Source organism: Stegodyphus dumicola, chromosome 6, assembly GCF_044657685.1.
Source record: "Stegodyphus dumicola isolate Sdum_Otavi_A_Nest chromosome 6, ASM4465768v1".
Classification (NCBI taxonomy): Eukaryota; Metazoa; Arthropoda; class Arachnida; order Araneae; family Eresidae; genus Stegodyphus; species Stegodyphus dumicola.
The window spans coordinates 64,141,597-64,158,177 of NC_140773.1; the positions used below are offsets into that span (position 1 = coordinate 64,141,597).

The 16,581-nt window shown below is 34.4% G+C and overlaps 1 protein-coding gene across 1 annotated transcript in view; it reads left to right on the forward strand.

Moving 5' to 3' along the window:
• Window positions 1-16,581, forward strand: part of LOC118184400 (uncharacterized) — a 53,476-nt gene that overhangs the window by 33,097 nt on the left and 3,798 nt on the right. Inside the window, exons 3-4 of the mRNA XM_085818423.1 lie at window positions 9,063-9,205; window positions 14,076-14,205. Of these exons, the coding sequence (XP_085674549.1) occupies window positions 9,063-9,205; window positions 14,076-14,205 (273 nt within the window). The remainder of the gene's footprint in view (window positions 1-9,062; window positions 9,206-14,075; window positions 14,206-16,581) is intronic.

The window sequence follows — 16,581 nt, forward strand, 5'->3', positions numbered from 1 at the left end:
CTCTTGTTCTCCCTTTAACAATGAGAGCCGCGTCGTCTGAGTAGGCAAATATTTGAGTGTGCTCTGGCCAGTCTGCCTTCAGAATGCTATTGAATGTTAGGTTCCATAGGTCAGGACCGGCACATGAGCCTTGAGGACACCCTCTGTTATGTAGCTTGCTGACGACGCAGTTATTACTTACATAAATTAAGCTTCAATCAGAGAGATAGCTGTCAAATACCCTAAAGATGTTCTTGGGGCACTTAGCGTCGTTTAATGCTGCTCGAATGGCTGGCCACCACAGTGTGTCAAACGTATTTTTCAAATCTATGCTAATGAAGGCACTGTGGTAGCCGCTGTTTCTGTTTTTCATGATGGTGTCTTGACTATTTGTTAGCACATGCACAGTTGAGCATTTTGGACGGAAGCCATACTGTCTATCACTTAAATAATCTGTGCAGTGAAGGTGCTTTAAACGGCTTACAATTATTCTTTCATATACTTTGCCCAGGGCGGACAGGAGACAGATCGGACGGTACGAGGAGGAAGTTTCGGATCTCTGTTTTTCTTTAGAAATAGGACCACGTGTCCGACTTTAAAGGCACGTGGGAAAATGCCTATTGTTAGATACCTGTTAAAATATTTTAAGAAGAATTGAAGGCTTGAGTTAATGGCGACGTGGATGATAGTATAATCTATGCCGTCTGGCCCTGGTGCCCTTTTCTTTGGGAGATGACGAAGAACTGTGCGAAGTTCATTTAAGGTGATTTCCGCATCATCAGCAGTCTCAGGGACTGTGTTCGCATGCCTTAAATTTGCTTGCATAGGGGTGTCTTCTGAAATGTCATCAACAGGGAAGACTGCATCAAGAATATTTTGGATTGTGGATTCTGTTGGACTTTGATTGCTGGGCAGAGTATCTGATATATACAGCTGCATAGGTTTGAATAATTTATCCATAGCAATTTTTTGATGAAGACCATAGATATCTCTATTATTGCTACAATATTATCTCCAGGTGTTAATCTTCGATTGTATGATTAATCTTTTATAAATAGCTCTTTCTCTTTGGAAGATTACGAGAGTATTAGATTGAATGCCTTGTTTCCTTTCTTGCTTTAATTTCCTCCTTAGGGCCCGGCATTTCTTTTGCTGGATCCTAAGGTCACTGTTCCACCAGTGAAGTGAATGTAGTTTTTTCGTACTTCGTTATGGGAGTAACTCCTTGCAGGTATCTTGGATGCCTTTAATTATGGCATCTGTGAGGTCTTCGAGAGCTTCTGGGGTATGGGTTGAATAAAGATGGTCTTTGAGAGAGAGTAGCTTGTTATGCATGTTCTTGCTGAGTTTCTTAATTTTCCGGCCTGGTAAATTAAATCTAAGTATTACCGGGACCGAAGTATGTTCTGCAATTTCAAAGGTCCGTCGATGGTGAAAAGAAAGAAAGACCCCGGTACAGATGATATTTCAAATATTGCCATCAGAATTCTCCCCACAAATATCATCTGCAAATATACGTCGCTCATCAACGCTTGCTTCTATAATTCTTATTTTCCTTCTCAATGGAAAATAGCAAAGATTATCCCGATTCAGAAGTCTAATAAAGACCACACCAAGCCTAAATATTACCGACCTAGTAGTCTCTTGCCAGAACATGGAAAAATTCTTGAAAGGGTCATCCTGAGAAGAATGGAGTCATATTTAAACTTAACTATCCCCCCCGGAACAGTTTGGTTTCCTCATTACATTTCGACGACCAAACAACTGGTCAGCATCACTCAGTTTGGAAGGGCGGCTCTGCACAGTAAATTGAATCAGGCTCTATTTCTGCTAGACGTGGCGAAAGCTTTCGACCGCGTCTGGCTCAAAGACTTATCTTTAAACTCATCGAACTCAACTTTAACAGAGTTGATTCTCCTTGTCCGCTCATTCTTGTCCAAATCTCTGTTGGAGATTCACTCTTCGATGTAATCCCAATCAGTGCAGACGTTCCACTAGGATCTATCATCGAAGTGATTTTTATCTCTGCTATGTTTTTGATTTCTCAAAACCAATCTCAAACCCCAGCTCAAAGCTAGCATGCTAAGCAGATGATTTGGTCTTAGCTTTAAAATCTACAAACCTTAAACATGCAACACGAAAGCTTCAGGATAACATTCTATATCATCGAGGAATGGCGCAGGAAATGGAAAGTCTACATAAATGCTCAAAAATCGTAGCTGCTGAATATCAAGAGAGCCAAGCGAAACAATATAACCAAGAAAGCGGGCCTACAATGTTAAGAGTCATCATCGTCATGCGTTCATAAGGTAACCACTTTAGTTAGTCAGAACACATTGTGTGTGCTCCCACGTAATTGCGACTTAAAGAGGAACCTGGAGCCTTTGTGGTGTAACTGGAAATACTTTTGACGCGTATTCAGGAGATTCGGAGTTCAAATCCGGGCGTGGTTATTGCACATTTTTTATATTCCTGCATTTATATAACCCAATGAATCCACAAATTCACCTGTATGTTTAATGCCAAGTTGAAATCAAAACTTGGTATTTTTAAAATAATGAAACTTTATAATCACAGATATTCTCAGAGAGAAATGAAAGTTCTCTATACAAAAGGCAAACTTTTTATTTCATTTCTATAAACTCTAATCATAAAACTTTTCTAAAAGATTAAAGTTTCACTGTTATTTTGAATAGAATTCAATTTCTACAAAACTCTCTAAGCTAAAAGCATCTCCAAGCAGTCAAATATTTTTGTTATTGGAAGTAAATGTCTACGATCAACGATTACGAAAATAAAGCCAGGTAGTACTTTCGTGGGCACGGCGTATAAGTATTCGTATGTAGAAAACCTAAAAACGCAAGTAATTAGAAGCAGTTATGTTTGAAAAGAAGTAGCCGGGGAGAGTAGAAATGCATTGATGAGCCCATTAGGAAAAGTAGAGAACATTTTTGGTTGTTTAACTGCAACTCAGAGCGAAACAAGTTTAGGATTGTGTTCCAGTGTTGAAAAATGACTGTTTTCATACGTGCTTTTTATTTTGCCAACAATTAAAAAAACGACAGGATTTTTCAGAACAAAATCATTCCTTAGCCTCTGTGTTCTAAATCAGTTCCGTAAGCTACTTAGTAAGTCATAAAGAAGTGTTCTAATTTTGCAGATTTTGCAGGAAGGTCATGGAAAGTTTTACCTAATTAAATAAAATATATTGGACGTTTTATTAAATGGATATTTTACTCGACGGAGACTATACCATATGTTATATTTTGCTAATAATACAGTTCTCTTAATCCTGCGCAAATGTTGTTTATACAAAATTGTCTATTTTCTTAGGCGCCCAGGTGTGAATTCCTGCCTATGGGGAGAATTTCATAGTTTCCAAGGGAAATACAGTCAAACTTTTCTTTACTTGTTCCATATTTAATTTTGTTTATGATTACAAAAAATCTGATGTGTACATTACATGACTTCCTTGTACGGAATATTAAATTATGCGCATTTTTTACCGCGTTACATTTAAACTTATTTCCTCGAGTTTCGTTGGAGATATATTTCTCATTCAATTAATTAAGTTCTCACTTCGCGGCGCAAGGCAAAAATGCATAAAAAGTCAAAATATCTTCATTAAAAACTGAAAGATATAGAAAAATATAAAACACCAAATACAATTAAAATAATTAAAAAGATATATTATTAAAGTCACAGTTTCTACGCAAAAATAAGCAATTCGGCCAGCTGGCTAGAAGGCAGATTTTTTCGGTACACAAAACTAAAACCTAAAAATTTTGTTTTGGTCCCACGCGGCAAAAAGACACTGAAGGTGCAGAAAAAAATAATTCACTATTTTGACAAGTTTCAAATGTAAACAAATATGGCTGCTATGGTAAAAAAAATTAGGCTTAGCACGACTTTTAAATTGTTGATGATTTCTACAGCTGTTGCATATAAATTAACTAAAGGCATAAAAACCTTAACCGGAAAATAAGAACAATATAATTCAATCATTTTTAAAGCAAAAAATGCACAATTTATAAACATATAAAAATAAAATAATTGAGCTCACTGAGCCGAGTGACAGAGTGGGGCTATATATATGTGATGTACCAGCTTTTGTCCGGAATAAATAGATTGGTGAAGAATCATAGACGTAGTCGAAGCTCAAAGTATCAGACGATAAGTTTAAAAAACAGGATCCATTTATTATTATTCAGGAGAAATAGCAGTTACAAAAATCAGATCTCCGAAGTAAATAAAAACGAACTACTAATAACTTTTTGTATGAAGTTTACTGCATCGTTACATTAAAGAAAAGACCCCGATATTCCTTTGCGAGTCCTTTTATAGCCTCTGGAAAGACGGAGCTTCCAAGAAATGATGTCAGCCTCGTCAGCCATTCCAGTTCGCTTTAAATATCTCCAGAACATTGTATAACTGTACGTGTAGAAAAGGCGGGAAAAGCAACTTGACTACGGGGCTGTGGATTTAATTCCACGTACTTTCAAATAAGAGATCGTCGTCATTAAAAATGAAAAGAACATAAAGTTAGAATTTTAAGTGCATTTTTGACTATTATTATTATAATATATATATATATAATAAATTTTATTATTATTATAATACATATATTTATATATTTTTGGTGCGGCCGATTGCAACCAAAAACGGAGGTGCACATCTACATGTTATAGCAGTCCCACATACAAAATTGCACCGTTCTGAGGCTATTCCTTTTTGAGTTATGCGAGATACATACATACATTTATACGTATGTACATGCAGACGCCACAAAAAAATTCCTTTTGAATCCATTTTAAATCAGTTTTATAATTCATATGGGGGAAAAGAGTCCTTTATTCTGTATTTAAGTACAGATGTCACGCAAAAGCATCGTTAAATTGCATTCGATAAAGGTCAAAATGGATATTTTCGTTGAAATATGACACCCGGAATTTTTCATTATTACAATATCTGCTTTACTTCGTAAAAAGAAGTAAAAATTATTTTCATTCAAGTTTTTAATATCTATACATTTTCTATACTTTTTTGCATTAAAAAATAATCTAAATTTAAATAAATGTGTATGTATTTTTCGAGTTTTGGAGAGTTGAGGAATGATCATCTTGCAATGGTGAAAGGAGCGCATGGACAGAAAAGTTTGAGAAACACTGACTTAGGTCTTAATTTGTAGAAATAGCTCTGCAGAAACCTTTTTTCGGGAACTCATTGCTATACAGTAAACAAATTAAAATGAATTTCAGCCTGTTTTCAAGGTCTCGACTTCCACAAGAGAAATACCCGAAAAGAGTTTTAAAACTAATTAGCTTATAGGAGAACAGACATCGAAATATTCAATTCTGTCTCTTTCTGACAATCGAAACCAAAATGCAACCAAAAAATTTCAGCAACTTTTCTCATTCAGCCTTCAGTCCAACTAACAGGCTGTCTGCTTGAAAGTTTTTGTCTTGTAAAATTTATACTAGTTCCTTTTAGAAATTCCTTCGGCAAATAGCCTTCGTGCGTTTAACTCAATCTAATCCAATTCAGTTACTCAGCCATCGATTTCTGTGCAACTAATCAACTAGTGGTCTGTAAAATGAATTAAATGAGAAATGCATAAGTGTTTAGGTTATTCAAATATGGGAAAGCACAAGAGGACTGTTTTCCAAAAATAAGGAACGTCTTCATGGAGCATTTTCGAAGGTAAAAATGGCTTAAGTTGCACATGAGGAAAATCACCAAAACCAACCATGCAGGCAACCCCTCTGTCTGGTATAAGCTGGGGTCGAAGGGTCTTAATCATGGTATTCAACGGTCTTAAACACACAAAATGCGTGAAAAAGTTTTATTTAAATTTTTCTAGATATTAAATTTATTTCCTTCTATATATTTAATTTCATTCAAGGGTCTCACTGCTGTGCCTGTAAGTTCAGATGTTTGAAAAAATAGAGCATGTCGAGGGAATAAATGAATGATTTTGCAAAAATGAAACTAGTTAGAGGCAAATTTAATAAATCAGGATTTGCTATTATTTAATTATGTCAATTTTTATCGATAACTTTATCAGTCATAACCAACTTGAATATTACCTTAATTACCAAAAAATGCGACCTAATGGGAGAAAAAATTAGGACCTGAAGGAATTAAATGAACAAAAAGCAGAAGAACTTCAAATATACCTTTTAAAAAATTCTATAGTCGAACACTTTTGCTTATAAAATTTCCGATATAAATATACGTTTTAATGCTAGACAATAAATTTTTGTGTTGGAGAAGGACTTATTTATTTATTTATTGCAAATTTTTAAATAATTCCTATTTATGAGCAAAGTAAGTTATGCTGTACTAATAACATGATTTGTATATTTATCTGTTATGTTGTCTGTCTACGAATCTGTCACCAGTGATTTATTCATTTCTTAAAAATAATAAATAACAATAATTATGATAAAGAAACCTTAGATTGGTGCCAATTTCAATTAAAATTCTGTACAAAATCCGTTAATCTAGAGCTTCCTCTTTATATTTTGCATGTTTCCTTTTAATTTTTGTAATTTACACGACATGCTTCTTTTCTTTGTATTTATTTATCTCAGAATATACCCGGTGAAAGGAAAATCTCATAAAATTTTTATCTCTGAAAGCTCTAAATCTTGATTAAAAAACGATTTATGCCGGGAATAAGGCTCCAGTTTTCGCTCTCCTTAAACGTTTTTGACATTAAAATAGAGAAACAAACAAAAGAGAGAGTTCAAAATTGTTCTTGTGAAAACCATTTGCGTTATATTATTGCGTTTTTCACCTTGGTACACTATAAGAACGTACTTATATTTTAATAATTAATCTAGCATCTACCAAAACAATTATAAGTGAGAAGATTATAAGTTTATTTTTTTATTTTTTTTAGAGTGTTGTAAATCACAGGGAATGGGAGGCCAGACATTTTTTTTTTTCCGAGAGAGACCACGAACTCTGCCTAAGCCACTGGGTTTCAAGAGATTTGTTTATTTCTCAGTCTACAGTACGAAAGGTTCTGCGATTCATTTGTAAGTAGTCTCAAGAGTTGCATCGACATATTGGTCTTTCTTGCCGTTTTTTGGTGAAAACAGCCGTTAACAATGCAAGATCTTGGGACATTTGTGTTAAAAAGAGGCCCATTTTTTCCCTAGACGGAGTACTGAATATTCAGAATTGTCATATATGGTATAAAGTAAATCACAATGGTGTGCATGCACAAACTCCTCATTTTGATTATGTGACTGTATGGTGTGGTTTCACTGCTGACTTCATTCTTGGCATCTTTTTACTTTGAGAACAATACTCTTCAAAACCGCATAAGGTATATTGTCACAAATGCCCGTTATAGCAAACTTCTGCAGTAGCATGTTATTCCCGCCTGGCATGAACGAGAAAGTTTAGGGAGCGCTGTTTTAAAAGATGGTCCAATCTCCATATTGCAGACAAGTGAACGAACTGCTTTGCAATCACTTTAGAGACAATTAATGTCTAAAATTTAAATTTCGTGAATTTTACTGAATGCTTGTCCTTCTCATTCACCGGAAGCCCACCAACGGCCGAGCGGTAAAGTCGCTGAACACTGGTAGTTCGGTTCGAGGTTCGAATCCCGCGAATGGGCTGGCTGCATGGGCGTTTTCGTGGTTTTCCCTATGTGTAACGTGTATACGAGCCAGTTCCATTAGAAAGTCTTCCACGAAGGCATTCCTCCCCTTAGGCAGATAGCCCTCGAGGCTTTGTCATAATCACACACACACATTCACCGGACTTAATGCTCCGTGGGTTTTGGTTGGGGGGATTCCTAACAGTCTCTATCTTTATTCTCCGTTAATGAAGAAAACATATGGACTCTGTCTGAATTCAAAATAAACATGGCACCAGATTTCCCCAATTTTTCAAGAAACCATTAACACCACTGCTTAATGTGTTATAATGTGCTTTGAACACATGATTAACACAAATGAGGGTACTTCTTTGTTACAGCGTCCCCCGAGACTGAATCGCTAATCAACCGAGATATCTTACCAAAATCTGGCCTCGTGCCCTTATACTTCGCCAGATGATCGTATAATAACACCGGGGAAGAATTCTTAAACTTCGTAATCATATATTAGCATCGTGTTGCATGTTTTCCCTCGCCGCGTTGTTCTTATATTGTTAATTTTTAATGAGGTTTCGAACTCGCGTTGTTTATTTAAAAATATATCCATTCTTTTTTTTTTTTTTTTGGTAAATATAACGTTAACGATCTCTAATTTACCAAGTAATGAGATGGATGCCATATCTGTTTTCAAAGAAGAGGTCTTTTACCTGATGTAAAAATGGCCCCAGCATCAAACTTTATGTTAACGACCAAACCATTTGGAGGTGTAATGTTAAAAATTTCAAAATGAAGAAGGGCTTCCATACTGCAAATTGCTTCAGTGTTTTCAGAATATAATTTGTCACTCTATTAGATTTATGTATTCTTGGGCAGAGGAGTTAACGTCCATGAAATTGTGTAATAAACTGCTTAATATGTGTGAAAGTGCTGCAGTTGAATGGAACAGTTACATGTGATAAAATAATAAGGATAAGGTTTCTTAAAAATATTTTTAGGAAAGGACATTGAGAGTATCATTGTTATTATTACATATTGTGTTGTTTTATTTTAACATTCGTGCTTCACGTACTTGGCGAAATAATAGCTGATATCTTGACACAAATCTAAAATAGCCAAATATGGTTGATGGCCGCTATAACAAAGAAACACTCAAATGAGATGCACACTGAACAAGTGCCGTAACGATATTAAAATTTCATGTTTCCAGTTTGTATTTCTTGCTTTTTATGTTCGCATTATTTCACTTAGAAATCAAAATTTTAACTACTATTTTTATTGCAGTTTCCTTTTTAACATACTATATACCAATTTTCAATAAAATATGCGCTCCACATAGATCTGAGTTGGATCAATTTAATTTCAACGGCCCTGTACTTTGTGGCAGACCAAGCCTAAAGCCATATTATTTATTTATTTATTTATTTGTTTGTTTATTTATTTATCGTTATCTGTGCATTTTTTTCCCTAGAAAGAAGCAAGAAATGAAGAAATGCTTTGATAGTACTCTTTCACCTTGTTCTAGAAGGGAGCAACATATTATACGTCAAGAACATAAAGGAGGACTACGACTGTTAGAGGAATTATGTGATAGAAATTCAGCTGCTCGCAAGGGTAAATTTTAAGAATAATTTTATTTGAGAAGTAGAATGTGTACTTTTAAATCTAAATCTTTTAATATTTATTACGATGCAAATATTTTCATGGATTTGTATATATTTAGCTATTTTTAGTAGAATTTGTAATTAAAATTATTTTATATTCCCGTTCAATGCAGCACGAGATACACCATAAGATTTATCGTCTGCTTTTAGAAATTGATCCTTGTTTAACAAAATATATTCAAAATACTTGTCTGAAGTGAACATGGCAAGACAATACAAATTAACGACAAGTTCTGTTAGAAATTTTAAAAAAAAAAGAAAAACATTTTTAGCTTAAGTTCATTTTAACGTTAGTAAATGGTTTCGAAAAAAATTTCGAAGTATCCAAAATATCCTTGACATAAAGCGTTTAATTATTTTTAATGTTATTATAACGCCCAAACCTGCGTTGAGCTGCTGAAAATGCACTGAAGTCTGGAAGGCGTTCCATGAAAACACGAAGGAATGGGTTTTCCCATTTCTTCGCCTCTTCTACATCGTGAAATAATTCTTCATCCAATAAAAAAAAAAAAAAAAAATCATACAAAACCAGGCACAAAACCAAGTGCTGTAAAACCCTCAGGGGATTTAGAAGAATAGTTTTCAATGAAAGTTAATCCTGAAAACGTTTGAAAAGTCATTAGAATAAATGGGTACAGTGGGCGATCAGGGAGAAGGAAATTCCTCGTCAGCAAGAAAACAAGGAAAATATGCCTGTATTTGCGAGGTAAGCAAATATTTATCATATTGGAACAATGTTTGAAGATAAATTTAATATATTAGGATCCGATGGACGACTGCTGGCCTCTGTGATGGAAAATTTTGTTTTTGTAGAAAATAATACTTCTCAACATAAATTCATAAACAATATTAATGAAAACCTGAAAGCATGGGAACTCTGAATGTAATGCCATTCAAGATCTATCAGGATTTCAGTCCTAAACACACAGCCCTAAATGTTCGCTTGTGATTATTATACAACTGTCCTGAAGTGATCATATTTTCTCCATATTCTACGGGCTTAAATTTTATTGAACATTCATGAAGAAAAGAATAAGGAAGCATGGTATTTCTTCGAATGTTCTACTAAAAGCAACTCTTCCTGAGAAACGGAATATTTTTACATAAACAATTTAGCTGAATCCATGCCAAAGCACGTAAAATACGTAATTTCATCCATAGGCTATTCAAAGAAATATTCAAATGTCCGATATTTTCCTATTTTTGTTAAATATAAACTGTTTGCTCAAAGTGTCCGAATGCTTGCGTGAGTTAAATTTCAGAATTTTGTGAATAAGTTTTTTTTTATCACCAAAAATATTTTGAAAAACTTAAAGCAAACATGTTTGAAAACAATAATCAGTAGTAGAGGTCTAAGAAAATTAGTCATTTCGCATATATTTAGTAACTGGTATTTGCAAATAAAACTAAAATACACAAGTATTCGAAAACAAATATGAAACACTGCAAAATCCATTCGCCTTTATTTTCTAGGAAATTTTTATAAAATTTTCTACTGTGGTAATTCATGTAGGAAATTTATCTTATCCGGAGTTAATTTGTCTGGGGATTTTGAAACAGATTTCACTTAATAGTTTTACAATAATATTTTTCATTTGCAAACCAATTTCAGTATTCTAGTGTGAATATAATTCTAATTTATTTTGTTTATGTTTCGTTATTAATAAATGTTGCCACAGAAATATTGTAGCATATACAGCTCATAATTGGGTTTAAATTTAATTTATCCATTATTAGCGAATTAAAACAAAAAAGTTTCCAAGCTTATAAAAAAGTACTGCAACTACGCATTCTTTTTCGCCACTTCTCCTTTCTGCTGGCAACGTATCGCTTAGCATCTGTTAGCTATTCTCTATTATTTAAAATGTCATTGCTTACCTAAAACTGTGGGGCGCTTTTATCACACATAGTATTCTACCAATTAAGAAGATAAGTGTTAAGAAATTCGTCCTCCAAAAAAAATTATGGTTAACTACTAAGCTGGTCGTGCTTCTTCCGAAATTTCATTCCGTCATCCACTACCCCGTAGTTTCCATCAGTTATCTACATAGCAGTTTTTCCGGCCATGACTAGATTGTACTATTCCTGTCCAGTAATACTGAGGAGACAACAAATTTAACATTGAGGAGACACTAATGTGCCCTAATTCAATATGAACGTTTTCAAATAATTTAGTACGAAGAGATATTGGAGTTACAATTTTATACACTCATTGCTTCTCTATAGTTAGCACATTAATTTTCTTATGCTTAGGGTTACAGGCTTTGTTTAAATTTTGATGATCTGTAGTTTCTTCTAACGATAATAATAAAAATTAATAAAAATTAATTGTGTGTAGTAGTAGTAGTAGTACTTATTGCTGTTTATGGGCAGGGGAATGTTACTGGTAAAAAAATACTATTCTTGAGTCAGTTCATGACGACTGCTAACTCTCCTAATAATAAAAAGAAATTAAATTTAAATTTGGTTATTAGGAATATTCCTAGGCGGACAGCGGGCGTATGCTATCCTTGTATCCTCCCTAAGGACAGGATGCAAGTATAAGTTACACTACGCGTATTACTCCTTGCATCCTCCCCTTGTAGCCAATACGCGTAGTGTAAAAACTCTAGTAGAGACAGTACTTTATAGTAGAGATAAATGTCGTCTTTATAAAATTTGGTATGGGAAAAATAAATGATATTTAACTACCAAGCTCGTCTTGCTTCTTTCAAAATTCCATCAGGTCATCTATACAGCAGTCATTTTGGCCATGACTAGAAAGTCAGTTGTTTTCATCTTCTGTAAAAATTACTACTTTACATATGTATATTTTAAATCGCGTTTTCCACGCATAAAAAATATAAGTTCAATTTTGTCGATCTGCCAACTAGAAAAGGAGATGTGTGTTCCTTTTTTTTTTTTTTTTTTTTTTTTCTTTTTGTATTGGCCGTTTAAAATATTATATACACTCAAACCAGTTTTTGTGCGACGGATAAGGATCGCATAGAAGAAAACGCATAAAAAATCGCATAAAACTAGTTATAAAATATACTTTTCGCAACACAATTAAAAAGTATATTTTTATGCGATGAATAGGGACCCATAAAAGAAGTTTCACTTCGAAAATAACTCAAAATCTTACGAAATAATTATTAATTTGTGTTTTAAATGAAATCAAGACACGAGGCTCAAGGAAGCTACTTGGAATCTCACCAAACTTTTTAGGATCTTATTTAGAAAATAGACATGCGAACATTTTAAAATATTTTATTTACATATGTACTTATTTTACACATACAAAACTTTTCAAAACGTATAACCATTATTCTTCGTAGTCTGACAATACGCGAACTTTCTTGTAGTAAACTGGTTCAAAATCGCTTTCATCACTTCAAGATACTACTTCGCACTCGCTTAGAGTTGACTTTTTCAGTTACAATGTAGTCGGTGATCAGTTTTTGTGACGACTGTTGTTTCACTAGATGCTTGTATATGTCTCGGTAGCCAGATATACAAGATAGAAGCTCCTTTTGGAATTTTGAAGTTCCTTCAGAGTTGGCATCGATTACAAGAAAATGACATTCTAATTTATGGCAAAGTTAGTGTCCCGCATAGATTTTATCTGCTGTCATATAATCGTATAATTATGTTCCATTTTGATAGAAATTTTCTTAACCCGCACAAAAAAGTACAGCACAAATAAAAAATCGCATGAAAAAGACCGCACAAAAACAGAATTGAGTGTATACACCGTTCCGCAAAAGTCCTTGCCACGTCTTTATTTTCGCAGTCATTGGTCACAGGTATATAGTTACGAAAAGATTGTAAATGACTCAAAGATATATGCTTTTGTATTTCTGAATTAAAAAAAATATTATATAAAATATGAAGCGTAATTTTTTAACGCTTTTTCTGTCCTTGTGCTTTAGGAATATTTTGTACACATTATAAAAAATAAAACATGGAAAGTTTTATCTTGACAAAAATTGATTGAGATATTTAATGCCAAAATTTGAGATATTTGACGGTTAATAAACAAATTAAAATAATTCGATATTCATTTTTCCTCCTTAAATTCTATTCAATGTAATTCTTTTGTGATTTACTAGTGTGGTTGTTTATAATTTTGTTACATTTTTTATGCCGAGATAATTTTGACGCAAGTAATTTTTGAGTTTCCAAATGTAAAAATATGTTATTATTATTCGCATAAAATTTTATGGCTTAGTAGTCATATTGTAATGGTTATGCAAAAACCTCATACTGAAGTCTGCTAGTGTTTTCTAGGACGAGAATTCTTTAAGATTCTGTGAATAAGATGTTAAAAAGTATCGAACAGTATTTTCACAATAATATAATAATATACATAAAAATGCTTGCCATGAGATCTCTCAACATCAGAAACATTTTCCTAAACGATATTTTATTTTTAATTATGCACAAATGAAAACATTTCTTTGAATTTGTATGCAGCCTGTAAACATGATTTCCGATTTTAATATCAAATATCTTGGTCAATTTTTGTCGTAAGGAAGTCAAACCTTTTGTGTTTGATTTTTTTAATAACGACTGTAAAAGTTTTCTAAATATAAGTATAAGGACCAGAGAAATGTGGGAAATACTAGATTTCGTATTTTATATAATTTTTTTTTTAAATTTAAAAACATAAAAAGAGGAATCAGCGTTATTTAAAATAATTCTGTATTTGGAAGCATATGATCACAACCAATGACAGAGAAAATAAAGGCCAGGTAAAGACTTTTGGGGGGTCGGTTACAGTGCTTGTATTAATATTTTAAACTTAGAACTGACGTATGTATATTTCCATGCTCTTGCAGGCTTAGTGGCGCATTCAAACTGTATAAATGAAGAACGTGAGATGGTGACACAATGCGACCGTGAATACGCTCATAAGGTACGGTCTCAAAATGAATCCTTATCTGAAGAAGAAAACAGGAAGAGATGCTGGTAAGTTTATTTTGCATTCATAGAGTTATGAAATAACCACTTCTGTAACCTATATATACTGAACTCTTACACTTAATATGTTAGCGCAACCACCTTGGTGCAGTTTTTTACAAAACAAAATGAACGATGACTTATAATTGCATAAAATGTTATTTATTAGAACATACGCTGCTATCCAAATTTTACATTTCAGGCGGTGTTTCTGTTTGCCTTTCTCTAACTGAAATTTCGTGGCTATTGCTTTTAAGAATAAATTAGATGCAAATATATCCTTTAACAATTCTGTGCAAAATACTGTATTACTGCAGAAATTTGACCACGATATCTGCTATTGCAGGCAATTGCATCCACAGCATATTTTGAAATTAGCTTGAAGAAAAAAGGTATCTGGATTTGTATATAAAAACCGTTGCAACTTTTAGGAAAACTAAAAGAACGTATAAGAAAATGGTGACGTTGCTTTTTAAAACTGAAGAACCGTTATTCTCATGGTTGCCAGAGTTTGGCTCGTTCTGGAACTTTTGGTGACTTCTATAAAAGTAGCTGCTCTAATACATAAATACTGTACCTCTATTATAACTTCGTCTTAAGCTGAACACGTTTTCCCGGTGAAAGCTATCGAGTATGGTAGGACTTCAATTATATAACTAGAAATTTAAAAACTTAACTATTCGGATCCATTATTCTTTCCCGGCCAAGTAAAATTTAGTTTTTCCCCTTTGATCTAAATAGTATTAAAAGTTTATACTCTACAATGCATATTTTTAAAGAAACCATCAAATTAATTTCATTGATTTTTTATTAACTGAAATAAAATGAAATTTGTGTTTAGAAACAAAAAACGAGTTAGTTTCTCGTTAAATCTATTATGATATTTGAAACTGGAATATTTCTGACTGCGCTATCAAATTTGCAAATTTGGCGACTTATCGTGGTGACCATATTATGAAGGAAAAAATGATTTCGTTGTTTAATGGTCAATGTTGGTTTTAGGGAAATCAATGCATTTCTTATTTTTTAGTGCATTACTAACGTTGACATTACTAACGTTGTTTAACATACACTGGTTATCATAAATTAAGGAAAAATCACAAAAATAGGGATAACTCCGTCAAAAATAAGCCAAACCGTGTAAAATTAGAATATGTTGCCAAGTAAGAGTAGCTGAATAAAACTGCAATATGCAAATTAGTGGCGCTGCACTCGGAATACGTCATCTGCGAGGAGAATAAAAGTCCATGTTTGAGAGCAAGCCCACAATTTCAATGTGATAGTGACATCAGAAATCTGAGATAGCCAATTCGCTACAATGATCCTGATCTCCAGGCATCATTTGCCTGCAGAACTACGATGGAGAGCCATTGGGAGACTAGAGGCCGGATAAAGTCAAACAGAAGTGGCCATATGTCTAAATGTGAATCCTTCTATGGTTCATAGACTTTGGAGGCGATTTCAAACCCCAGATTCGGCATCTAGAAGGTTCAGCCAAGGACGGCCAACTGCTACAACGAGCGCGGATGGCCGACGTTTGACATTATGTGCACGCAGGAATAGAACCGCTACTCCGACTGTTCTTAGATAATCCCTTGCTGCAGCCACCAGAAGGTTGGTGTCAACGTCAACTGTGCGTAGAAGGCTTCAGGAAGGTGGTCTGTATGCGAGGCGACCAGCCATTTGCGTGCCGCTCACGTCACGCCATAGGAGGGACCGTTTGCAGTAGGCACGACGACATGTCTACTGGACGCCTGATCAGTGGAGGGATGTTCTCTTTACGGATTAGTCTAGGTTTAGTCTAGAAAGCGATAGTAGGCGTTATTTGATACGGAGAGAACCTGGAACCCGTTACCATCCGTCAAACCTCCGTGAAAGAGATGTTTACGGAAGAGGCAGTGTCTGTGTTTGGGGTGGCATCTCTTTAGGTGTACGCACAGACCTTCATGTCTTTCCAACAAAAATCGTGAATGCTCCGGTTTATAGAGATGACATCTTTGATGCCTCTGTGCGCCCATGTGCCGGGGCAATAGGTGATGCTTTCCTGTTACAGGACGATAACTCAAGACCACACAGGGCTCGCATCTTAAATGATTATCTTCAACAGGAAACAATTATGCGCATGGAGTGGCCAGCTCGATCCCCGGACTTGAAGCCTATCGAGCACGTTTGGTATGCTTTAGAGAGACGTCTAACTGCTCTCAATCCGCCCCCTCAGACCCATGCCGCGCTTGCAACTGCTTTGCAAGAGCAATGGCTCTCGCTTCCTATGGAACTGATATACCGCATAATTGAAAGCATCACGCATCGCTGTATGTGCTGTAATGCTTCTAGAGGCAACCATATTCCATATTGAAGGTACTTTTCCTATAGCAAACCGAAACC